Below are 27,647 nucleotides of genomic sequence, written 5' to 3' on the forward strand. Positions count from 1 at the left end.
AGGAAAACTGCATATTTTTAAGTAGTCTGGATAAACATTCATACAAATCTATGCCTATCCCAGGGGTGCTGTTCATTCCTCCCTCCTTAGATTTATTTATCTCTATGCCTGTAAGAGGACCTAAACAAGAACATCTTTCTTCTAACTAATCAGAAAGCACACGGCCAAATGTAAACTTTTTAAAACATTTAAGACTTCTACTCCCCCCTAGTCGCTACTTTAGGGATCACATTAGTAAGAGTGGCCTCCTGACCCTCTGCCATCTGCTAGGACAGTGGGAGAAATTTCTTCAAAGGCAAATACTCACTGGGCCCCTACCACTATGCGTCAGGTATTGTGACAATGGAAGATACAGAGTAGAACCCCTCATAATAGACTCTTGTAGGGGGGCGCTTGGGTGGCTAAGTTTGTTAAGTGACTGCCTTTAGCTCAGGTCATGATCCCAAGGTCCTGGCTGGGATCGAGCCCCGCATCAGGCTTCCTGCTCGGTGGGGAGTCTCCCTCTCCCTCTCCCCATGCTTGTGTTCCCTCTCTCACTCTCTCTCTCTGTCCATTAAATAAATTTTAAAAAAATCTTAAAAAAATAGTCTCTTGCAGGGATTTTACAGGGCATAGGGAGAAAAATATATCAGCCAAAACATGTAATGCAATGAGAAGAATTTGGCAAACCGGGCACTAAATTTCTAATCTTGCAAAACAAGGAGTTAACGGATCCTCCCTAATGTTGATAAATCAAGAAAATAAAAATTGTTAACATACTACATGTAATCAAAAATATAACAGAAAATAGAAACGTAGCTAACAGGGATAAGCGCTGTGGGAGGAAAGGGGGTCATTTCTTCATCTTTTGGAGTGAGGAGCTAACAGAGAAAATTTGAAGTTGATGTATCAAGAAGCACAAGTATTAGTAAACTATTAGAGTTAATGGAGAGAATGACTCTAGGAACTAAAAATCAAAAATGACTGATTGCAATTACATCGAGGGAGAGGGACTGGGATATAGCTCTCTCTGCCACTGTGATATTTCTTACTATTTGCACTACTTTTTATAATTATTAGAAGTGACGAATGAAAACAACTCACATATGTGTGTGTGTGACTCATACATGTATCTTTCAAATATATGAAACATGTAAATATTGTACATACAAAGAAATATCTCTACTATTTATACTTGCATATATTCACATACATATTTCATATATATTTATGAAAGGTCCCTGATGGGGTAAGAAAAAGTCAATAAGAGAACTTTCTATGGGAAATTCCAAGTGGTCTGAGGAGATGGAAAGCAGAAATTGATGCAAAAAAGCACTGACACCAGCCCATATTTCCCAGATGAGGAGGTTGGTGATAAACTCATAAGAGAAACTTCCGTTGAGACCACGGTTAGATGGCCTGTCCACCCCGTAATCGGCCCCACAGTTCCTGATAAGTTTCACCCCTTACGGAATTGTTCTGAATTCTGGACCTGGCCCATCTGTTTGCTAAGTTCCTCCTTAAAGTACAGTCAGGGGGCTGTCATATGCTCTGCTGTTCAACAGAAGACTAGAGATGGGGTAGAAACAGAACCTGCCTCAAGAGAGCTTAGCTATATCTGAGATTTGTCCAACATCTTCCCTTCATTTTCACTTACTTGGAGACAGAAACAACTCCACACGGACAAATCCATTGTCTGAGGCCAGTCCCACTGCAGGGAAATTTACTGGAGAGGCACTGATAGCAGAACTCATCACACTGGTGTTTGCTAAAATCTGCTTTTAGCCCCAGGGGTTTTTCCCCATAACGTTAAGTGCACTCTGTCTAAACTCAGGATCACGTCTCCTTTGGCAGTGAAGCCCTTTAAAGCCGTAACCCCATCCCCACCCTGCGCCAGCTGACTCACTCCAGCCGCCTTTCACCAGAAGGAGCCAGAGTGTCAGTGTCCCGAGGGAGAAAGCCTGAATTGAGTGCTTAAGAGAAGAAGGTGGGGAGAGAGACACCTTGGCCTCCGCAACAAACGGCATAAAGTGTCTTGGTTGTTAATGTATTTAGCAAATAATAATACAAACCCCCAGAAACAGCTAGTAGAAGGATTTTAACTGCATCCCCTCAGGCACCAGAGGGACCGTGATTTGGTTTTCTCCTTCCCCCGTGGCACCCTTATCAAGACTCCAGTTCTTTTGCTTCCAAATCTTGGCCTTCCGCGAACTTCCACAGAGAAGAAACCTATTTACTTGATTCCTTGAGCACTCATTCTTTTTAGCCACAGCTGAGAAAATGCAGGGCTGCGGATAAACCACGGAGACCTCCCCATGCTGCCCTTTCGTTCCTGAGGACGTACTTGCAGGGGAAGCCTCCGCTCACAGGAAAAACATCTGGTTCCACCGAGAGGTCCCCGGAGAGCCCCCTTCATGCTCTTCAGCCCTTCTGGGAGCCCCTGTCACTCCCCCTCCCTAGAAAACCTTCCTGTACTTCTCCAGGAGGCCAAGCCGGGCCTAGTACGATTTCAAAGAGCCTCCCAGCACGTGCAGTGCTGCCTACGCTCCATACTTGTCATGATCTATTTATGAGTCTCTGCCACTGGGCTGTGAGCCACTGAGAGCCAGGACTTGCCTTAACTCAGTGTCCCTGACCCACAGCCTCACGCCTGACCCCACCGCCAATGTCAATGCTGTGTTTATGGACTCCAAGTAAGAACCCACACTAGCGAGTGGCCTGGCGTGTTGTACCAATAGAGGTCGAAGATCGGTATCTGCTCTAAAAGACCGAAACCGTCTCTATTTATACTGGGGCGTGTCACCTTAACTTCTTCACATACAATGTAAGCAAGAAAAAAAAAGAAAAACAGAACCAAAAAAACCCTTCCTTGGGGCGACTGGGTGGCTCAATCGGTTAAGCATCTTCCTTCAGCTCAGGTCATGATCCCAGGGTCCGGGGATTGAGCCCTGCATTGGGCTCCCTGCTCAGTAGGGAGCCTGCTTCTCCCTCTCCATCAGCCTCTCCCCCAGCACATGCTCTCTCTCACTCTCAAATAAATAAATAAAATCTTAAAAAAAAAAAAAAAAAACCTTCCTTATCTTTAAAGTCTACATGCAGAGATCATTAGGACTGCATTTATTATTTATTTTCTAGTATTTCATAAAGGACATCTTAATAGGAGTCAAACAATCCTAAAGACACACTAGATGTTTAAAATTCCCAGATGACATCACAAGGTAGGGCTTCACATTAAACATGCACATTTGAGGTTGTTAGCATTCACTGGCAGGAACTTATCTGTAGTTTCACTTTCTCATCATTTTACACCTGACCCAAGGGTGATTGCATGGAAGCTATATTACACTTGACATGTTGGGGCTCTTGGCAATTGTATTTTGTTTTGTTTTGTTTAGATTTTATTTATTTGACAGAGAGAGTGAGAGAGAGAGCACAAGCAGGGGGAGCAGGAGAGGGAGAAGCAGGCTCCCCAAGGAGCAAGGAACCCTATGCCGAGCTCAATCCCAGGACTCTGGGATCATGACCTGAACTGAAGGCAGATGCTTAACCGACTGAGCCACCCAGGCACCCCAGCAATCGTGTTTTATTGCTGGGTGAAGGGAAAGGACTCTGAACCCCAGGTAATCCAGAGGACAAAAGGGGACTCTGAGCTAGTCTGACCCCCTCAACCACAGTTTCGTGACTGAGCACTTGGAAAGTGACATGGCAAAGCTCTGCTCCGCTCCAAGCTCCGGAGAGGCACGAGAGCCACGTTTACTTCTCCAGGTCAAACCACCGTATTTCCTAACGTATCAGCTCCTAGTGGGCACGATCAACCCTGTGGAACAGGTGTTGTTATTATCCCCAATTCCCAGATGGTCCCAGGGAGTTGAGCGCTTTGCCCAAGGAAACTGGGGCTTGTGTCCAGCACAGCCTGCTCCCGAGCCCACTATTTCAGACGCCCTGCAGCCTAACCCCAATTAAACCAGCTGATTAGATCGCTTTCTCACTCTGCACTGTGTTTCTAAGTTTCTCACACATCTACCTCATGTATAGAAGTCAAGCAAGGCCCATGTGAAATCTCTGTACTTTGAAATGTTAAAGAACAAAATGCCCACTAAAATTGTGATTATTTAAAGTGGATAGGAGGAGGCCAGAGGTTAAGAAAGAAGGGCCCTATGACCTGGCAGGTGTCTCGGCGCCTTGAGGCTCTGGCACAATCCTGCCTCCCTGTCTTTGACTAAGCTGTTTCTTTTGCCCCCAAATGCCCTTTTCTCTCTTTCGGCCACCCCTAGAAGCTCAGCTCAACTATTCCCTCTTCAGTGGAGTCTTCCCCAACCCAGTGGCCTCTTGCTCTGTGCTCCCAGAGTTCCTCCCTGTCCCCAAGTGCTCCAGCACCAAGGGCAATGACATCCAGGCCGCTGCACTGGGCACCTTCTCTGCCCCTGGACCCCAAGCGTGTTAAGGGAGGGACTGTGAGCAGTGATGAGATACTGTTTCCAGATTTGGAAGCCTGCCAAACCATTTCCCCTAGTTCACGCCACCCCTCATATGCATCACATACATCTCACAACTGAGACCTCTACTGTGGGGGTAGTCTTAGCAAGTGGGGTATTCCATTGAGAACTTGGGTGGGATCTACTGGGCACTTAGTTTAAGGGATGGAGTTCTGAAATCAGGGGATGTTTCCAACATGCCCTGGCCTAACTTCCCTTCTTTCTCTTCTCCCAGATAGGAACTGGGAGAAATCTCTGAATGCACATATTCCTTTTTAATCTTTGGAGAGGACATAAGTGATAACCTGTATTCCCTGGGAGACTAGTACGATTTTTCACAATACTGCCCTTCACCTCTTTCCTCTTGGAGTAGGAAGATTTATACAATTTGGAGATTCATGTTATCTCTTCATGTTGCCCACTGGTAGGGGAGGGTACATAAATGTCCACATGAGGTCATCCATGCTAAGGTGCCAGAGCACATGGGTCCACACAGGAAGTGTGCAAGTAAGACTCCACACAGCAGGACTGAAACAGCTCTCTTCAAAAAGGCCTGCTTGCAAGATTGGTCCTTGGCTGGCATCTGGGAACTTGGATTTCAGAAGAGTTTCCATCACTCCCTGAGTGATAAGAGTGACTCACTTTGCCCAAACTATTTGTATTAGCAATATAGTTTACGCTCAACACCTGCTTTCCTTCTAGGAGTCTGGAATTCTGGTATGTGGCAGGCAGAGGGTGCCTATGTGACCAGCCCCCAGTAAAAACCTTGGGCACCGAGTCTCTAATGAGCTTCCCTTGTAGACAGCACTTCACACGCGTTGTCACAACTCATTGGTTGGGGGAATTAAGCAAATCCTGTGTGACTCCACTGGGAGAGAACTCTGGAAGTGTGTGCCTGGCTTCCTCTAGACTTTGTCCCACGTGCCTCTCTCTTTGCTGACTTTGCTCTGTATCCTTTTATTGCAATAAGTCATAGCTGTGAGTCCTCCCAGCAAATCATCAAACCTAGGAGAGGTCTTAGGGAGCCCTAACACAGGCAGTCTTAAGGTGTTCATGGGGGATAGGGGATGACCCAAGAGCCAAGAAGCCATGGGCTTATAAAAAGAAGACAGGCAGTCATGGAACCTCTAAAGAATGGCATCTCTCAATAAGGGTAAGTAGGATGGGACTTGGGATAATGGGGTGCACTGGGGAGGAGACTGTGTGAAATGTTACAGCCAAGAAAACGGAACTAAAGCTATATAATCCTTTGTCGACATTGACGTCTCTGTCCTGGGTTAGAGGTGTTACTTTGCCAGATGCCAAATGATGGCAGACATCATAAATTCACAAGCATTTTCTAAGGTTCCTTGCAATTCCATGTCCTTAGTAGTGGAGTCATCCCAGCACCCAGACAAGCTACAACGTGCACATGGAGAGAGGTGGCCCTGCTGTCAGCAGCACAGGCCTAGCAAAATGTGCGTGCTTGCAAAATGTAGGTGAAGTGACAGAAATACTAAGTAGATATCAGGTCCACATATGTGCCAAATGCTCTCTCTCTTTTTCTTTCTCTTTATGATTTATGTAGTCTTCAAAATTAAGAAACATACTAGTCAGTGAGAGACTGTGTTCTACATTACAGATGAATTAATTTCATTTATTTTTTGAAGATTTTAGTTTTACTTCTTCTTAAGAGAGAAAGAGAGAGAGTGGGGGAGAGGCAGACTCCACGCCCACCTCGGAGGCTGTCACGGAGCCATGGGGCTCTATCTCACGACCCTGAGATCATGACCTGAGCTGAAATCAAGAGTCGGATGCTTAACCAACTGAGCCCACCAGGTACCCCTGAATCTTAAGGATCCTTAAAAGGATAGTAATGATATTCAAGAACAAGGACCACGTATGATCATGGACACAAGTATTTCTTTTCGATTTAGAAAGCCCTGTCTCAACATCACCTCATTTGATCCTCCTAACAACTCTACAAGATAGATAATACGACTTTTCTTTCATCTTCCACGTCTCCCCGTCCGTTACAAGCAAGCGGTGATTAAGACTTAATGGTTGACTGATTTGTAATGGCTTTAGAAAAATTACTGCTTTACAAAAACTAATAATTCCTGAAGTCTGTCAGTGGAAGAACAGGCTAAAAAGCAATCCAGGCATTCAGAGGAATTATTAAGATCACAAATTAAGTCGTTTCTATGGACTCTATAGCAGGAAATATATTTTTAATGAGGAAATTGAAGCTAATATGGAACAGCTGTCCTGTTGCCCAGTAACAGAATATTACGGCAGATTAAATTATTAATGAAAAATAGAGCAACTTGGAAATTTAACCTTTGAACATTCTCTTATTCCTTTCTCCTTTAGATACACTCTTTAAACTGATATATTTTTTTAAAAACCACAGTTGGTCATCTTATATAGTTCCCATCTATAATTCGCTTTGCTACTGATCAGCTATGGAACCTTTAGCAAGTTATTCACTCTCAGGCTTTTTCATCATACAATATCCAAAGTGCTCACGCCCAGAATGGCAGGACGGTGACTGGAACGTATGGGTGCTGGTCAAACCTCCGCCAACTCCCACGTCTTGGGCACCGCCACCTTCGGCCCTAAACTGGCCAAACTGCCCTTGACCCACCGATCCGTGCACAAAGAATAAATATTGTTGATACGGTGCCCCTGAGAATAGGGAGGTTGTGTGATACGCAGCAAGAGCCGGCTGTCAAGAATTATTCCCAAGCATTTTCTAAGGTTCCTTGCAATTCCATGTCCTTAGTAGTGGAGTCATCCCAGCACCCAGACTAAAGTGGAGTCATCCCAGCACCCAGACTAAAGTCACAACCTTATGAAAAGGAGAAGTATCCATGGAGAACTCACGGAGAGAAGAGAGAAGGAGAGAAGATACATGGGTACGTTAACACGGCCTAAAGGACCAGGCCCTCGCTGTCTTCCACGTGACGGCAGCGCAGAAAGAGGGGCAACAGCGGCCCCCCGGCCGGCGTGAGGCCGTGTGTACTCACGTTGGTGTTGCATAGCTTGTACTGCCGATAGGCTCCAACGCAGGAGATGGCTGCGGACCGGGCGGGCTGCGAGAAGCTCTGAGCTGCCCTGGGGGCCCCCATGCCGTGGTTGCTGCTGGGTTCCGGGCCCTGGAAGAGACTGGAAGCTGCGGGAAAGCCTTGGTCGTGGGTCAAGGGCCGCTGGTAGAGGGAGGCCTCGGAGGTCTGCAGTCCAGAACGAGGGCCACCGTCACTCTGGTACAGAGGCCCTTGCTGGGGAGCCCGGTGGGCGGGCGGGCCGTAGCCGTGGCTAGGACCGGATGCCACCTGGGCCCTGGAATGCCGGGACGGGGGCCTCTGCCTCCGAAGCCTCTGCGGCAAGTGTGCGGAGTCCGTCTGCAGTGGTAAGATGTACGGGGCCTTCCCGTAGCCATACTTGCCAGGGCCGATGGGACCACGGGTCCTGCTCCTAAAGAAAGACACACAAGCGGAGATGAACTGAGTCACAGGAAGTCCCGTGTTAACCCCGAAGCTGTGGTCCACGATGGAGGGGACAGGGGAGGGACAGAAACTCTGGGACAGAGCCTATGGTGGACCAGGGAGGTAGAGGGAGGGCATTCCAGGAGAAGAGGACGTCATGGAAGCTGGCGCAGAGGGGGCTCCACGGAGGCTGGAAAGTCAAAAGAAGGTGGGCGATGTGAGTGGTGGAAAATGAGGCTGGAACGGTAAGCTGTGGTCAGTATGTGACTGACGGCAGGGCCTTTGGGCCTGTTTGCAGGCTGTAGGGAGCCACTGAGGTTTTTTGAGAAGTATAAGGATATAATTGTAATTTCGGCCACAGTAACTTCCTGTTCCTTTGTTTTCTCTGAAAATAATCTGTGGGGTTTTTTTTCTCACTCAACTGTGCCTGATATTTCAGACTAGTTTCCATTACCATTCATGCCCAAATAGCTTTTCCAGGTAAAGGGAATTTAGCTAAGCAACCACACCCTAATGCAGCCCTGAGGCCTGACTTGCTCTCGGTCAAAATTAATCCCCAAAGAAATTAGAGGAGGTCAAACAGTTGGCTATTCATCACTCTTGAGGCAATACACGCCGAATGCTGGGTGAACAGGCATCTTCGTGTTGGTATAATCTTCAGATTTCGTCAAGACCTGTTGCCTTGTGAGACCTTAGAAAAATCATGTAAACTGTTGTGTGCTGGTGAATGTTTAATGACTGGTTTTCCGGGGCAGGGTGGGGGGAGATAGCCCTGGTTTGTGGCATTTATCTACATCCAGGGTATAAATGCTTCCGCCATGGCCAATCTCAAGCCACCATCGTGAAGACACAACCAGCTCTAGCGAATGATATACAACAGCTCCAGCACACCACAATGCATGTAAATTTATTGTGCGACTACTGTTTACAAAACCCAGAGCTAGGAATGGTCAAGAATATAAAAGTGAGTCAGATATGGTTCCCAAGTCCCCAACCTTACAACAGAAAGCAACCAGAACATGGGGTAATGTGGGGTAAGGGACTTGCGAGCAACTACACACGGTAATTTGGGAATTCTGAGGCAAAAAGAAGCGTCTGTGTCTGCAGGGATGTGAGAAGGGTTTTACTGTCACTGGTCTGAGTTGGGGAGCAAGGTTCCAATACTCTGTGGCAGGACCTGAAGAAATCATTTCTTACTTCTTTGTAAAATGTCTGAGCTGGATCTAATGACCACGAAGGTCATTCCAGCTCTAAAATTATACGCTTCCATAATAATTAATTCTACATTTATGTAAAATTGGAAATGTGCCCAAGGGTTTCTACAGGATGGCCCCATTAAAATAAGCACATTAAAACAGCAATCAAGGTGAAACATTAATTTCTGTCCTCATGAGGAAATTCTTTCTTCATTCTATGTAACCACTGAATATAAAATTTAACAGACCACAACTAATTATTAACATCTTTATCACTAATTGCACCTTCATTCTTAGCTGATACGGTTTTGAATTAAACTGCGCTGCAGTGTTTATTTTGCCTTGAGGCATTTCTCAATTAATCTTGCCAACACTTGGGACTCTGTTAATGATGGGGGATCCAGTATGCCGCTTTAAGACATGCAATTAAGAAGTTAGTCTTAAAAACATATATATAACTTGGATGTAATTTGCCTTTTTCTTTCTTGTGGCAGGCCAGGTAAAATGAATGACATCATGTAAAGGCGAGGGAAAGAATTTCTGTATGTGTGTGTGTCTTTTCTTTTTAAGATCTGAAAGCCTACCAAGAATTCTAGCCTCAAAGAAAACGCTGGGTAGAGACGCCAGCTGAAGGTAATAGAGAAATGAGGACACGTGGAGCAGTGCTTCTCAAACTTGGATGTGCCCAGGAATCAGCTAGGGATCTTGTTAGAGGCAGATTCTGATTCAGTTGGTCTGGGGTGGGGCCTGAGACTCTGCATTTCCAACAAGCTCCCAGGTGCTGCTGGTGCTGCTGGTCCAGAGTCCCACAGCTTTGAGGAGTTGAAATTCCAAACAAAAGGGTAAAATTGCAACCATAAAAGTGATCGTATTTTTAAAAGATTTACTGATTGATTTGAGAGAGTGTGCAAGAGCGGGGCGGGGGTGGGTAGCGGCAGAGAGAGAGGGAGAGAGAAACTCAAGCAGACTCCCAGCAAGGACCTCCATCTCACCACCCTGAGATCATGACCTGTGCCAAAACCAAGAGTCAGACGCTTAACCGACAGCGCCACGCAGGCGCCCCAAGAGTGACCATTTTAATGGAGAACAACAGCTGTAAAATTTTCTTCTAACATAACAGAAATCTGCCGGCCTGGGCCAGGATGCACTGTTGCATCTCACCTCCCGAGAACTACTGAACCGGGACTGACTTGATCCTGCTCTTGGGGAACATAGGCAGCAGGGGGAGAACCTACTGTTGGCTGATGACTTGGGTAAGCGTCTTTCCAAAGACTGCCCATCACCCCGAGGAGGTAAACTACGCATGTGCCGATGAACATTTTTGTATCCACGTTACCTTCCAGGAGCCTCGGCCTAAACTGGAGAACCATGCAAAACCCACAGGAACAGCATCACCACTGGAAAGATGATGTTTCAAAAACAAATGAGCAGTTAACTCTGATAAACAGGCTACTAAGAGTGAGCCGCCGGTCGGGGTGTGATTGTGAGAGATGTGATTTCTGCATCCTTGAATCAGGACGCTGGATCGAAGGGCAGATTCATCCCCACTTGGCCAAGAGAGCATGTGTTTTCCTTACAGCGGGCAGAACTCATCATCCTGACGGTTCAGGATGGCCCCTTCCCCATCAGGACAGGGTCCATCTGGACACTTGCAGGGTGGCCGACACGAACTAGGCAGATTTATGCAGCGTTGGGATAACAAGCACAGATGTGGCCAAGGGAAATTGTGTGGCCAGTTAACCCTTCCAGGGAACATGCGGTAGGTACCTGGCAAGCTGTGAGCTCAGTTAGTTCTATTTGGTCTCCCCATAACCCATCTTTGGGATTTGACTTTGTATTCCTCACTTGCCAAATTTGGGAAACGTAGGTCTTGAGAAAGAAACAGAAAAAAGCCCAGTTTGGGCATCAAAGGCCTAGATGTGAGCAGAGCACAGTGGTTAATGACTTGAGCTCTGAAGCCAGGTTTCCTGGGTTGGAATCCGAGCTCTGCCACTTACTAACTTACACAGCTTTGGGTAAATTACTCCATCTTCTGATGTGTCGGTTTCTTCACACAGGGTCAGAGCTAGGATGAGGCCAGTGAGGCACACAGGATGCAGCACAGAAGGGTCGTGTAGGTGCCGGTGGAATCTCAGAGTGCTGTCTCCTTAAATGAGGTGCCCAAGGACCCCAGCTCTAGGCCCAGTCCTGCCCTGTGTGCACTTATAAACCAGATGATAACAGTACCTTCCTTACAGGTTGTTGTAAAGAATAAATAATAAGAGCAAAAGACTTAAATAATGCCTAGCACAGAGCACGCATCATACAAGTATTTGCTTTAAAGAAAAAAAAGTTCTAACTTGGCAACTGACTAGGCTCTATGAACTTCGGTAAACAATGCACCATCCATTTTCTTACCTATAAAATGAGAGCACACCCACTAGGAGGGCTGTAATAAAGAGGACAGGTAAGAGCAAGTGTTGGAGACGATGCAGAGAAACGAACCGTCGCACATACCTGGAGGGAATGTAAAATGGTGCAGTCACTTTGGAAAGCTATCTGGAGGTTCCTCAGTAAAGGTAAATGCCGTGCTACCACATGACCCAGCAATTCCAATCTTAGCTATACACCCAAGAGAAAGGAAAAATACGTCCACACAAAAACTTACACGTGAATGTACATAACCGCTTCCTTCACAACAGCTAGGACACAGAAACAACCCACGTCCATCAAGTGATAGATAAGTGGACAAACAAAACAGTATATCCAAAGAATGGGTTATTATTCAGCCACAAAGGGGACGGAGTACTGAGATATGCTAAAACAGAGATGAACCTCAAAAACATTCTAAGTGAGGGCGCCTGGGTGGCTCAGTTGGTTGAGTGACTGCCTTCGGCTCAGGTCATGATCCTGGAGTCCTGGGATCGAGTCCCGCATCGGGCTCCCTGCTCGGCAGGGAGCCTGCTTCTGCCTCTGACCCTCCCCCCTCTCATGTGCTCTCTCTCTCTCATTCTCTCTGTCTCAAATAAATAAATTTTAAAAATCTTAAAAAAAAAAAATTCTAAGTGAAAGAGGCCAAACACAAAAGGCCACATATCCTACTGATATGCACTAACCAGAAGAGACAAATCCACAGAGAAAGTAAACTACACAATAGCCAAACTATGAAAAGAGCCCAAATGCCCATCGACTGATGAATGAATAAAGAAGAGGGGGTATATATACCAAATGGAATACTACTCAGCCATCAAAAAGAATGAGATCTTGCCATTTGCAATGATGTGGATGGAGCTAGAGAGCGTTATTCTAAGCGAAATAAGTCAGTCAGAGAAACATACCATATGATCTCACTCATATGTGGAATTTAAGAAACAAAATGGATGAACATACAGGAGGGGGGAATAAAAGAGAGAGGGAGAGAAATCATGAGGACTCTTTTTTTTTTTTTTTTTTGCGAGGCTCTTCACATGTTTTATTTTATTCAATCATAAGACAATCCTGTAAACACTTTCAATCCCCATCTGGTAAACAAGGGTGGAACAGGCTTTCTGAGATCAAGGAGCTTGTCCAAGTTCACATAGCTATAAGGCCCAGGGATGAGATTGACACCTTGGTCTATTTACCATTAAGTTGCCATTGAAGTTGTACTGCAACATATAAGACCAGTTACATGATTTGTGAGGCATTCAGTGCAGAATGAAAATGTGGGGCTCTTGTTCCAAAATTATGAAGAATGACAGAACAGTGATAGCGCAATAAACCTAGTGTGAGGCCCTTCTGAACATGGGGCTCTGTGCAAAGTATACCTGTGAACCCAAAATAACCCCACTTGGGAGCCCTATGTTACAGGCAGATTAATATTTCACTTCTTATAGAACATAAATATTTTTATGGGAATAACAAGCATAGTGTCTGAACCCAAACTGGAAGACATTGACTTATAAGAAGTTATAAGAATTATGGAGCTAAATCCAGTTGACCCTTGAACAACACACGTTTAAAATGTGTGGGTCCATTTATACACAGATTTTTTTTTTAAATAAATACAGTACTGTAAATGTATTTTCTCTTCCTTATGATTTTCTTTTTTTAATTTTTTTTATTCTTATGTTAATCCCCATACATTACATCATTAGTTTTAGATGAAGTGTTCCATGATTCATTGTTTGTGCATAACACCCAGTGCTCCATGCAGAATGTGCCCTCCTCATGAGAGACTCTTAATGATAGAGAACAAACTGATGGTTGATGGAGAGAGGTGGGTGGGGGATGGGCTAGATGGGTGATGGGCATTAAGGAGGACACTTGTTGTGATGAGCCCTTGGTGTTGCATGTAAGTGATGAGCTACTGAACTCTACTCCTAAAACCAATATTGAACCGTATATCAACTAACTAGAATTTAAATTTAAAAAATAATAATAATTTAAAAAGTAAGATTAGCAGTTGCCAGGGGATTTAGGGAGGGGAAAATAGAGAGTGACAGCTGAAGGGTATGGGGTTTCTTTTGGGGTGATCGAAATGTTCTGTAATTAGACAGTGGAGATGGCTGCACAGCCTGTGAATATAATAAAAACCACTGAATTATGCACTTCATTTTTTTATTTTTTTTAAGATTTATTTATCTGTTTTAAAGAGAGAGAGTACTAGAGAAGGGGGAGGGGCAGAGGGAGAGGGAGAGAGAGAAACAGACTACCTGCTGAGGTGGGAGCCTGACACAGAGCTCAATCCCAGGACCCTGAGATCATGACCTGAGCCGAAATCAAGAGTCAGACGCTTAACTGATTGAGCCACCCAGGCGCCCCACTGAATTACACTTTAAATGATTAGTTTTATGGCATATGAATTATATCTCAATAAAGCTGTTACTTTTTAAAGAATTAGACCATGAATAATTCCTGTCTTATCAACTTATAATGATGTTTTAAAGATCAAACTGAGGTTACCAATAGGAATGCACTTTTTGAATCTGAAAGCAGTTTTTGTCATTTGTTTCAACAACCACCGACAAACCTTTTTTTTTTTTTAAAGATTTTATTTATTTATTTGAGAGAGAGAGAATGAGAGAGAGAGCACATGAGAGGGAGGAGGGTCAGAGGGAGAAGCAGACTCCCTGCCGAGCAGGGAGCCTGATGCGGGACTCGATCCAGGGACTCCAGGATCATGACCTGAGCCGAAGGCAGTTGCTTAACCAACCGAGCCACCCAGGCGCCCCCCGACAAACCTTTATTGAGCAGATTCTATGAACATCTATTGAGCATCCTGTGTAACGTCTTCTCTGCTTGTTCCACATTTCAGACCCTGAAACAGAAGTAAATGCAGAGCCTCCCTCCCCCACAGGATGGCCCAATGACAAGACCCTAACAGCAGGGCTCTGACACCAGGTTCCGGTCCCAGTCCTTCTCGTGACCTACTGTGGGTGTCTGGGAAATTGTTGTTTCTTGAGACAGTGGCTGCAAATAGCATTTTGGAAAGGGTAACAAGCACATGAAATGTTCTCCTTACAACAGGCTGGCTGCCATCCAGGGCCTCATCATGTGTGATGTTGTGCAGCTTTGTGATGTTAGTCCCGGCCAGCATGAGGATTCCAGCACAGACGCCACATCTAGTCTCCTCTTCTCAACCCTACGCACGTGCCTGGGAAATGGGTCATTTCAACCATCACCCATAACAGACAACACCCACACTTCTCCTGCCTGCCCAGACCCTTCTCCTGAGTGTTAACCGCATAGACCCAACCGACCTCTAGACTAGAGAGAGTCTGCTTCTCACCTGGGGATCTTGTCAAGATACAGCTTCTGATTCAGGAGGTCTGGCTGGACCTCAGATTCTGCATTTGTAACAAGCTCCCAGGTGATGCCAATGCCGTGGGTCTTGGGACCACGCTCGCCCACTCATCCCCACACACATCTCAAACTCCACACATTCGAGCCCAAATTCATCATCTTCCCCGCTCCAACACTGTTCTCCTTCTAGTTCTTCCTATAGTCTCCACATCAGCAACTCTCAAACTTGAGGAAGCATCAGGATCACCAGGAAGTCTTGTTAAAACGGGCCACTGAGCCCATCTGCCAAGAGTCTGATTCAGGAGATCTGGGGTGGGATCTGAGAATCTGCATCTCTAACACGTTCCCAGGCAATGCTGATGCTGCTGGTCTGGGGACCACACTGTGAAAACCACTGCTCTGTTTCACCCCCACGTACCCCCCCATCGCCCGAAGTCGGCTGGCCCTTCCACTCTCCCCACAGCTCTGTGTCCAGTCCACATTCCTCGACTTTGCCACCCAGCCTGCACGACACGACTCCGGCTGCCTGTCTTGTCACGGCCCCTGGCACCTCACGGACCACCCACACCACACTCCGTGCACTAATTTCTCACGCTCTGCTCGTGCTATTTCCTCTGGAGGCTGCCTTCTCCCCCACCAGGTCCTGGACTGATGACCTCTTCCCCCTTCGGGACTCTGCAGAAGCATCACTTCCCCAGTAATGCTCTTCCTGGTGCGAACTCCAGCCCAACGCTTCACTGCATAAAATCCATGTCCTTCTCTTTCATCCTCCTCTTGGACCCCATGGAACTGTTTAGTTACAGCATGACTGTTTAGTCTGCCTTAGTTTACCAGGCTGCAGGCTCCTTCGGGGCCGGGGATACCTCTTATTTGTCTTCTATCCCGAGAACCTGGCATAGGAAGTGTTGAGCAACTGTTGAAGAACTGAAATAATGAATGAATGAATGGCTCAAACCACGATTGCCAAAGGAAGGAAAACCCCCTCTTCCCATTAACGCATTTGTTTCATTTCTGCTTTACAAAATACTGTATTTTATGAAAAGACGGTTAAGCTGGTGTAGCGCTGAGGATAAGGCCACCTCCCTCTACGTAAGAATAAAAGTCTCATCCACTGGGAGAGGCCATTCCTGGTATCAACCCCTGGAGAAGGAACAGGTTCTTGGAATGGAAAGAGGAACCCGGCAGGGGCCGGGACTCGGCCTTTATTCTCAAAAGGAGGGAAGAATTAAGGGGTCAGGGGCGCCTCCATGCATGTCTGTCAGAGCTGGAGAGCCACCAGGCAAGGTTGCTTGTGGCCATCGGACGGCTTCCCACCTCTTTGCTGAGCACTGAGTGGAATAGGCAGAGAGAGAAGCCTGCCCTCCAGAAGCTAGGCTGTTTGCGTTTCTTAGACTCTCCATGTTGAGTTCCCTTTTGTTTGGCCTTAGAGCTCAGACAAGTCTCTGTGCGGGGCCCGGCCTCTCTCAGCTGTGCTAACAGGAACCACACATGGGCTGCTGTGTCCAGCAGAGCCGCAGTCCCTGGGACGGGCCTGCGAGGAGCCCCAGGAGTCTGAGCCCGGGCACCGTGGGGAAGCGGGACCTCCATGAAGGAGGCTGGCCGTGAGACCAGCTCTCCCAGCTCCAGGGGGAGGTCTCCCTGCCCTGCTTGATCCTGGGGGCTCTGGCTCTCACAGCATTTAGAGAAGCAGCATTCCTTTGTAGCTAGGTATATGAGTTGAATGGCTAGGGAAGCAGAAATCAATTCTGCCATAGGGTAGATGGGAGATTACTGACAACTAGAGATGCCAGACAGAATCAGGGGTGCTGGGGAGAAGTCCCTGTGCCAGATGCTGCTGAGAAAGTCTGAGCTCCTACGGACTCCTACTACATCTAATGAATCATCTCCACATGATTTTAAGGAATCCTTGATGCCAATATTTGTACTTCCCACTGTTGGGATATATCAAAACGAAACTCTTACCAAGCCAATGTTTTCGGGCACATTTGGCTGGCCCATCTCCAGACCTGAGACAGGCCTGAGGAAATACTAAACTAAGTATCACAGATTCCTCGTTACAAATGGGGGGTGCTGCCTCCACACAAGCCCCCCAGATACGCACATCCTTCTTCCTTTCCTCCCCTCACTGAGGAAACAAAGCATTTCCACTTGGCACCTTAAACTGGGAGAGAGGGAGGGAGACATCATTTGCAATTAGTATCAAGTGAAATATTTTTTCCAAAATCCATTGGTATGACCAAATGCATCTTTTACGAGGTTTTTATAAACATTTTAAAAGATGCTGGGCGGTAGGAATCGTACGTAGGAGTTATATTCTTACATGCTTATAAAAGTATACGGAGGCGGGTACCTGGGGGGCTCAGTCAGCTGAGCATCCAGCTCCTGGTTTCAGCTCAGGTCATGATCCCGTGGATCGTGAGATAGAGTCCAGTGTCAGGCTCCACACTGGCCATGGAGACTGTTTGGGATTCTCTCTCTCCCTCTCCCTCTGCCCCTCTTCCCACTCGTGCATGCATGCATGTGTGAGCACTCTCAATAAATAAATAAATAAATAAATAAATAAATAAATAAATAAATAGGGGCGTCTGGGTGGCTCAGTCCGTTAAGCATCTGCCTTCTGCTCACGTCATGATCCCAGTGTCCTGGGATCTAGTCCCGAGTTGGGCTCCCTGCTCAGCTAGGAGCCTGCTTCTGCCTCTACCTGCAGCTCCCCCTGCTTGTGCTCTCTCTCACATATGCTCGCTCTCTCTCAAATAAATAAATGAATAATAAAATCTTCTAAATAAATTTATCTAAAAAAAAGGTACACAGAGACGGGGCTCAAGGGTCCTCACTACAGCCGTGGTGAACTGGCAGGACACCAGAAACCACCTGGTAGGGCAATGTTTTCTGGAACTAGCCCTAGTGCATTTCTCCCTCTTAGTAATCCTTTCTTTTCCACACAGTGCTTCGGGGATGACCTTGATGATCACAGCACCAAACAAAACCCGAAGATCACCACAAGGAGAGAGTCTGAAAAGCTAAGCTTTGTCAAGAGTCAAAGTGTGGGGCATAAAGAGCAGAGGTATGGTTTATGAATATGAAGAAGATGCTAGGTAGGACCTTGTAATTATCTTCTCAAACCAAAGGAAATGAAGAGTTTGATTAGCAGGCAGATGAGGGAGGAAGTGAGAGGCAGTAAACAGAGATTAGGCCAGAATGCTCTGGCCTAGGGTGGGGTACGACACAAACTCCAGATCCATTTAGGAGCCTGAGATGGAAGGGACCTGCCAGCTTTGTGGGGAAGACCTCGTCCAACATGCCACCTACCTGAGCAAGACACGGGAGGGAGGTGTCATGGCGGAGGGGCCTCCCCCAAGGGGTCATCCCAAAGAAGTGTGGGGATTTCGGCAGCAGTTACTTCAAAGGGTGGAAAACACTGAGGCAGAGCAGACACCGCGACTGTGCAGGAACCCCTCCTGCGGGAGCCCCATCCCCCAGGGAGAAGGCTAGAATACAAAGAAGGGAGAGAGTCCTGACTGAACTAAGCATAAACCCTGAACAGATCATGTCGAACATGCTGTTTCAGAGCATCGGAGTCTCCTAGAACTGGCAGTTGTCCTGCAGCGGCAGACACGGAGGCTCATGAACCAAGTCTGGTTATAGAAAAATCAAGTGCATTTTGCATATCTGAATTGGGACTTATAAATTATAAACGTGAGGGGCGCCTGGGTGGCTCAGTCGGTTAAGCGTCTGACTTCGGCTCAGGTCATGGTCCCAGGGTCCTGGGATCGAGACCCATGTTGGGGGGGGGGGTCCCTGCTCAGCAGGGAGTCTGCTTTCTCCTTCTCCCTCTGCCGTTCCTCCTGCTTGTGCTGTCTTTCCTCTCTCTCTTTCTGTCAAATAAATAAATAAATCTTATATATAAATAAATTATAAATGTGAAACACAACCCACGTGTCCTTAAATGGGGGAATAAGGAGCGAGTTAAATGATGGTACATGTAGACACTGGAGGACCATGAGGCTGCTTAAAAGAACAAGGCAGATGCATATATACTGAGATAGAGTGGCCTTCAAAACACAGTTAAGTAAAAAAGAACAAGACACCAAAGACACGGAACTGAGGATGTCCACGCTCTTCTTTGTGTGAATAAAGAAGAAAGAAACAGAACAGAGAAAAAATGTACATGGTATAAAAGTGCATATAGGCAGGATGTATTTCTGAAGGGTACAGATGAAACCTGGGGAATCGCCCAAGAGGGAGGAGTTGAGACAGACTCATTTGTCATTTCTTATCCTTTGTAGTACCATAAAAAATGTCTTTTCTGTAGTATCCAAGATGTATAAAGAACTTACAAAACTCAACACCCAAGAAACAAATAATCCAATTTAAAAATGGGCAGAAAACATGAACAGACATTTCTCTAAAGAAGACATACAGGTGGCCAACAGACACATGAAAAGATGCTCCACATCACTCATCATCACAGAAATACAAATCAAAACTACAACGAGATAGCACTTCACACTGGTCAGAATGGCTAAAATTTACAACACAGTCAACAACAGATGTTGGAGAGGATGTGGAGAAAGGGGAACCCTTTTACACCGTTGCTGGGAATGCAAGTTGGTGCAGCCACTCTGGAAAACAGTGTGGAGGTTCCTCAAAAAGTTAAAAATAGAGCTACCCTAGGATTCAGCAACTGCACTACTGTGTATTTATGCAAAGGATAAAAAAACACTAATTCAAAGGGATATATGCACCCCTATGATCATTGCAACATTATGTGCAATAGCCAAGATATGGAAGCAACCCAAGTGTCCCATCAATTGACAAATGGATAAAGAAAATGTGGTATATATATACAATGGAATATTACTCAGCCATGAAAAAATGTGATCCAGGGGCACCTGGGTGGCTCAGTCAGTTAAGCATCTGACTTCAACTCAGGTCATGATCTCGGGGTCCTGGGATCCCCATGTCAGGCTCCCCACTGAGCAGAGAGTCTGCTTGTCCCTCTCCCTCTGCCCTAACCCCCACTCGTGTGCGCTTTCTCTCTCAAATAAGTAAATAAAATCTTAAAAAAAAAAAAAAGAATGAAATCTTGTCATTTGCAACAATACGGATGGAGCTAGAGAGCATTATGCTAAGTGAGATAGTTCAGAGAAAGACAAATACTGTATGATTTCACTCATATGTGGAATAAAAGGAACAAAACAAATAAGCAAAGGGAAAAAATAAAAGAGAGACAGACACAAATCAAGGATCAGACTCTGAACTCTAGAGAACACAATGATGGTTACCAGAGGGGAGGTGGGTGGGGGGATGGGTGACATAGGTGTTGGGGATTAAGGAGGGCACTTGTCGTGATGAGCACCGGGTGTTGTATGGAAATGCTGAATTGCTATATTGTACACCTGAAGCTAATATAACACTGTATGTTATCTACACTAGGATTAAAATAAAAACTTAAAAAAAAATTGTTCTGCCTTTTGCACAGGTTTTCAATACACGGAAGCAATAAAAAAAGGAAAACCCTAACCTGTTTTTTCCACTGAATTTTTTTAGAATGTAACTGTGTATGGGTGTGGGAGGATCATAGGAGCAAATACAGAAACCTCCCCTCAGCTTCTCTGAGGTTGCATCTGCTGTACGAACAACATCACAAAGAGAAACCAAGTCAGGAACCTTAATAATTATACAGACGTTTTGACTGGATATAAAATACCCGCTTATAAACAGGCTGTGAGCCCCAAAGACTGAGGGGGCAGAAATCATCAGGGGACCACATGTTCCTCTGAAATGTCACTGTCAACATCTGAAGAGTTATATACTCCCAGAAAGTTTTTAGATCAGTGAAGGCCATCGCCAGCCTCATGCCCAGGTGGAAGCTTCTTTGGAGTCTTGGGCAACACAGTCTGTGTAAGAAACAGCAATGACGATAATGCCCAATTCAGTACTTTTGGTGATGACAAACATCCCTAGTGCATATTCCCAGACTGCCTAACACCATCTCCACCCATCAGGTACCCAAGTCAGGATGAGCAAGCTCATGCACTTTTGACTTCTCTCTCCACTGGATTTGTCTTTCTTAACACGGCCCTGGTCGTTACCCTCAATTTCATAAAACCCTCATGGCTCATCTCTGGCTAGAAAATAAAATTCAAACCTAGGTGGTTTGAAGGCACATCCAGCTTGGTGCCCTGTTGCATTCTTCATCATCTGGTCTCAGTCTGTCTTACCAGATTTAACTCCAGTCTTCAGCACCCTCCCCCTGCCTCCTCCCAACCCTACACTTTCCAGGCATAAGGGATCACTCAGCATTTCCCAAACACACTGAGCTCTTGGGCCTCCAAGGCCCCGCCTGCAATTCTATGCTACCTACTTCTGCACTGGAGTAGCCTTCCAAGCTCAACATAAATATCAGCACCTCATGTGCTTCCCCTAAGCCGCCCCACACTGTTAGTGCTCTCGGGGGCGCAGTTTGCACACTCCCCTGCCGTAGCATAAACACTGCAGCTTGGTAACATCATGAGGCAAGAGGCTTGCCTCCCTCACGAGTCTTCTGGTTCTCCAGGGCAAGGCTTACCCAGTTTCTTACCCTGTGTGCATAATCCCTGAGACCAGCAGCAGCATTTGCTGGGATAACATATGTGGGAGACCACAGCTTAATTGCTCAACATTCTAACCAATGCGTCAATAAAGCCTACCTTTCTGGATCAATTAGTAGAGATGAAAGGCTCTGAGTTCCAGGAAACAAGAAAGCAAGGCAGCCCTACACAGCCGGTGGGAAGCAATGGGAGCCGGTGAAACTGAAAGTCAGTTACCACTGGCCACCACCTAGAAAGCCCCAAGAGCCCGAATTCCGGGGGAGGAAGAACGCAAGGGCACAGCAGCTAGGGAGCAGAACCGTGTGTTCACCAAGAAGCCATGTGATCCAGGGCAAGCTGGACCAAAAGGAGTCGGCAGCCTAAAACTGGAAAGAGAGCCCTGGGGTCCTGAAACTCACCCTGTTCCATTGTGAACAATGCAACCTGCCAAAGGGAGAAAGGAGAGCATGTGAGAAATTCAAAGAGGCTGCGAGCAAGTGGTTTAGGTGGAGTGCCTATGTCTTCTTAGGAGTTCAGAAGACTGTAGCTCCTGCCAGAGCTGTTCCGGGCAATAAATTATCTGGTGTCTACGGAAGGTAAGAGGCAAAACTCTGACCACTTAGGGAAATAAAAATTAAGATGATGAAAACAAAAGCTTTCCTGGCTGCCTACTGTGCAGCACACGGTCACAGACATTAACCAGCTTGACCAGATCTGCTGCTGGGCCTCAGGAAGTATTTAAGACCGGCATCTAAAGACCAGCGTGAGAGTCAGTGGACAGGTTTGCTCTGAGCCTTCAGAGAAGGAGGATCTGGAAGGCTTCTAAATGGGGGAGGGAAGACAGGGAAGAAGAGGGAGATGGGACACAGAGGGAAGTGGTTAATCTGTGCTAACGAGAGAAAGGAAAGAAGTCTTTTCACAAAGGGATTCAGGAACACTACCACGAGCCAAGAAGCAAGCAAGCTAGCAAAGGAAGCGGAAGGGTGGTTGGAGAGGAATTCTGAGTTTGAAAGGCTCTTTTTGCACCAGGAAGCCAAGCCTCAAGAAGACCCTATCCTCAGTGACCCACCCACTGGCCTCCCAGGAGGTGAGATCCATAGGGTGGCTGCACACACACCCTTAAAAATAAAACTGAGGAGGGCGCCTGGGTGGCTCAGTTGGTTGAGCGACTGCCTTCGGCTCAGGTCATGATCCTGGAGTCCCGGGATCGAGTCCCACATCGGGCTCCCTGCTCAGCAGGGAGTCTGCTTCTCCCTCTGACCCTCCTCCCTCTCATGCTCTCTGTCTCTCATTCTCTCTCTCTCTCTCTCAAATTAAAAAAAAAAAAAAATCTTAAAAATAAAACTGAGGAGAAGCCCAGAACAGACCCAGCCCTCTGGAGCAATCCTGGGAGAGGACTTAGCTTCTGACTTTGGATATTATCATCAGGCCGCTTCTTCTTGTTTAGAGTGTTTGAAAATCAGCCGAGGGTCCCTAAGAATAAGTCATCATTGTGTTCACTGGTGCCCCTATGCATCTGAGTGATCCCGGTTTTCCAGGACCAATCCTCAGGTACTTTTATTTGGTGTGGGCTCAGACAGGGTGGAATAAAGACAACTGAGTGAGGGTTCAAGCCAACCAACTTCAGGCTAACAGAAAGCAATAGTGTCCAGCGGCTAGAGGGACCCTACTTACAGCTGAGGAGGTTGTTCACTGCACAAGGACATCTGGAGGTTGAAATCCAGTGTCCCCCCCGAATCTGGCTAGAGGAAGGGGAATATTTTTGGATTCATGAATAAAAGCAAAAAAATGAACTAGTGCTGGTCCAACAGAGAGCATTTCCAGCTGAGGCTAAGTTAACACTAGAGAACTCAGAGTCAAGACGACGGCCCCACCCCGCTGGGCAGGGCATCCCTGAAAAGCAAGGAGGGTAACAGATCAACTGGGACAAAAGCCCAGGTATTCCATCAAACAAGCCAGGTCAGCTACTTATTACCCGTGTAACCATGGGTAAGTCACTCCGCATCTCATCCCCAGCGCTAAGATGGGGCTAAGGGTGCGCACCTCCCATGGCTGGCATGCAGAGTCAGTGAGATAATGAAGGTAAAGTGACTAGCACAGGGCATGGCCCTCAGTGGCCCTCTGTAAATGGTGGTTTATCACACTGGCTGCACTTCCCGAAGGTGAGAGACACAGAGCCTCCAACCTTGACTCGTGAGGGTCACCGTGGAGGCAGAGAGCCGAATGTGGGCTGAGTGGTACGGAGCTGATTTTGCGTGAGAGAACAGTAAATGCATTCATTTCTCCAGAGTAACTGAGAGGAGTCCTCTTGGGAGTCAAACCCGTGGCTGGTGTGGGATGTAATCTGAACCTGAGCTGCCCTCCAGAACTACAGGGGCTTAGGGGAAACCCAGTGAGATTACCTGCGGGGCACAGTGCCTGGCCCGGGCAGGTGCTAAGCAAATGTAAGCTCCTAACCCCTCTCCCCTGGGGACCCACAAACAGTGCCCCCCGCCCCAGAGGCTGACCCCCAGCAGGTTGAAACAGGTTGAAGAACGATTTTCTCCAAGTCCTGCTGAATTCATTAATATAACAGCAATTGTGATTCTAATGCAACTTACATTTCTTGAACATCTTTTATGTGAAAGGCCCATGAAGGAAGCAATTGTATTTCTCTCATATTCTGGATGCCTCTCCTGCTCTGAATATTTAAACCACTTTCTATGTATCCACATACCATATATCACTTCATTTTCTTTCTTTATCATAAATATGAAATATTTCCAGCATAATAACCACGTGTGAAGAATGATGCATAACTTTCTTCCTTGCATTAGGGGAAAGTTATTTAGGTGCAAGTCTGTCACCCTCAGTTAACTAGAAGAAAGAGGGATTTGTTCTAGAGTTTTACTCCATCCCCCAAAATACTGAGCATCGTGTATTTAAATAAATTCAGTATTCAGATAGCAATGATTTACGGAACACCCGCCGAATGGTTTATGCATGTTTACCCCACTCAACCACCCCTGCAAACAGCAGAGTGGATCATTACTCCTATTTTATACACAAGGAAACTGAGTCCACAAGACATTAAACAACCTGTCTGAGCTGTAAGTCTGCGTGAACGAACGGATATTATTGTAATATTAACAAATGTTACCGAATGAATGAATGGTAAGCTCTTCAGGAGCTCAAACAGCTGCAATACAGCACAGCTTATAAATACCAAATGCCATTCACAAAGGATTACAGGGATGGACTGTTTGGAATGAGAATTTACTGGAAAACAGGGGGAAGAAATTACCGTTTCCCTCCAAATCCAGAAAGAAAACATTTTCAGCACTAGCCCACGGTGACCTGCGTTCCAATCTCAGAGGGAGAGGGAAATCTCAGCTCACTGCTCCTGGGTGCACGTGGCCCACGGGGGACCAATGTTTCTGTAGGAAAGAGATTTGGGAGGGAACACAGACAATATCATGCACCTGGAAGTCGAACCATAAAGAGGAAAGAGAAGGCTCTAGGGACAAGCCCTAATCTTTTTTTTTTTTAAGATTTTATTTATTTATTTGAGAGAGAGAGAGAGAGAGCACAAGAGGGGGGAGGGTCAGAGAGAGAAGCAGACTCCCCACGTAGCAGGGAGCCCAACGTGGGGCTCGATCCCGGTACTCCAGGATCATGACCTGAGCTGAAGGCAGACGCTTAACCGACTGAGCCACCCAGGTGCCCAGGGCAAGTTCTCATCTTGACCCAGGCCTGACCTAGGGAGCACTGGCACGAGAAAAGAGTTGGGGCAGGAAGGGAGAAAAACACAGTGGTGAAGAAAAGACTGGGAGGCAGACTCTCCTTAGAATCCCTACTCTGTAACCTACGAGCTCTGGGCCCCAAGGCTCATGCTTCAACTCTCCAGGTACAGAGTTCGACTCATACAAAAAAGGAACAATACAGACACTTTAATCAAAAGGGCTCTTTGAGGTTTAGCTCCGAGCCTTATACACCATGTATTCGTTTCCCCGGGCTGCCATAACAAACCACCACAAACTTGGTGGCTTAAAACAACCGAAATTTATCCTCTCTTAGTTCTGGAGGCCAGAAGTTTGAAATCAGTATCAATGGGAAGTCGGCAGCGCTGTGTTCCCTGAGGAGGTTCTATGGGAGAACCTGCTTCCTTGCCACTTCCGGCTTCTGCGGCCACAGCGTTCCTCAGCCAGTGGCCCCAACACAGCAACCTTCAAGGACAGTACCCTCAAGTCTCTGTCTTCCCAACACCTTCTCCTCTGTGTGTCTGGGTATCATATCTCCCTCTGCCTCTGTCTTATAAGGACACTCATGGTTGCACTTAGGGCCCACCTGTACCTTCCAGCAAGATCTCCCCATCTCCAGATCCCTAATGTAATCACATCCGCAAAGTCCCTTTTTCCAAACAAGCTGGCATTTACAGGCTCCGGGAATGAGGACCTGGTACCTTTATTCAGCCCATGACAGATAGTCCACGCTCAGTAAACATCGGTTGTGACTCTTCCTGTTCCGGTTAACAGAGGAGAGCCAGAAGTACCATGCGTCCAGGAGAGAGCCAATGGACGGATGAGCAAGGGAGGACTCGAGGAGCCCGTAAGGAGCGGTTAGCACTTTGCCACGAGAACCAACAGAGAGGCCACAGCACTTGTGGCCCAGACCCTCTCACCTACAGCTACATCACCTGGCGCCACAGTCTGGGCTTGGAGTGACAGTGGGAAGACTGGGGACACAGGGGTCGGGCAACGCTGCCTTCAGACCCTGCTCTGCCCCTTCCAGGAGCACGACGCCGGGGATTTTTCTGCCTCAGCTCAGAGTCCTCAACTGTGAAATGGGGCTGGTTGAGGCCCATGTAATGCATGTAAATGGCGTGGCACATAGTAGGTGCCGTAAAACGGTCATCATCACGACGGCCGAATCAGCGACGTGCAGGGAGGATCTGTGAAGGAGACCACAGTAACGCAGGCATCCAGGCTGTGTCCCCCATCCCCGTCCTCACGCAAAGGCATCTCGGTCTGCCACCAGGCGTGCGTCCAAAGAGAAGCCCTAGGGGTCCCAGATGCAAAGCTGAGATCCCCTTTCTGGGACATACATATTGTAGTGAGATTTTTTTCCATAGCCCATCATATCTTTCTTCTGGAACCTGGAGTTATGAATGACTTGGAGGAAGTTCAACACAGCATTCTTATGGCAAATGTGATCTTTGTTCTGATAACTAATGAAATACTTCTGACACTTAATAAAATGCCACAAGAAATGAACTAGGGCTCTTTGGAGCCTTGTCTGAGATCAGAGTAACTCAAGCTTAAAATCTGGCTCCAATCTTTCCTAACCTACAGGCAGAAATGTACATACCAGTGGGTCCAGCTCTGCTACAAAGCTCTCTCACTGAAAAGAGCCAAGGTTTCTGATTTAGAAACCAAAGCATATTAAAACACCGTTTATCTGGTTAGCATCAACGGGTAACCTCTTGTCAAACAATTCAGGGACTAAGTGGAAATCCTGCTTCGGACGGTAAAGAAACAAAACTTTCCCTGCAGGAGGATATAAAGAGCACCAAAAATGCAGAGTGTGCATTTCAGACAGATGTACCTGCTTGCTCTGCTAACTGCCCAGGATCACCGGGGAGGTTTTCCAAGGAGAAACACAGACAAGGCCAAAGATCTCCCTTCTCCTTGCCATGTGGTTTCTGCTCCCCACCCCACCCCCCACCCCGTATGTAACGTGACTCCCTAGGTAACGATTGAGGGTCAGGAAAATGGCATGTGGCTTTGTGAAGTTTAATTAACAGCAAGTTTTCCTAGCCAGTATCATGAAGGGGTCCACTCGACTCCAGGGGCCCTCAGGACAGAAAGAACATGTTGCTCCAGCATTATTAATGATGAAATGCAAATAGCCTCCAAGAAAGTGGGTGGGAAAGAAGGAGTTGAAAAAAACAAATGATCCCTACCCACGCCAGGGACATTTCCCCAGGGAGGCGGGAAAGGGTAGGGGAAAGCCTGTGATCTAGGCCTGATCCTGTCTGTCCTATTTCCAAATGAATGGACCTTCCCAGTAAAAACACACACCTGCGCACGCGCACATACACACGTATACACGTTCATACAAACACATACCCGTGCATATGCACACACATACAAGAAATTACAACAGGAGACATGAGGCTCTAAAACCCAAAGATGATCTGGTCAGTGAGAATAAAAT

The 27,647-nt window shown here is 46.7% G+C and overlaps 1 protein-coding gene across 5 annotated transcripts in view; it reads right to left on the reverse strand.

Annotated features, from left to right (window-relative positions):
• Window positions 1–27,647, reverse strand: part of THSD4 (thrombospondin type 1 domain containing 4) — a 580,925-nt gene that overhangs the window by 458,343 nt on the left and 94,935 nt on the right. For all 5 annotated transcript variants that reach the window (XM_064570218.1, XM_064570219.1, XM_064570220.1 and 2 more), the window contains one exon: window positions 7,463–7,910. In XM_064570218.1, coding sequence (XP_064426288.1) covers window positions 7,463–7,910 — 448 coding nt within the window. The remainder of the gene's footprint in view (window positions 1–7,462; window positions 7,911–27,647) is intronic.

This window comes from Mirounga angustirostris, unplaced genomic scaffold (assembly GCF_029215605.1).
Source record: "Mirounga angustirostris isolate CCGP_5_RB_7025 unplaced genomic scaffold, mMirAng1.0.hap1 SCAF_9, whole genome shotgun sequence".
Taxonomy (NCBI): Eukaryota; Metazoa; Chordata; class Mammalia; order Carnivora; family Phocidae; genus Mirounga; species Mirounga angustirostris.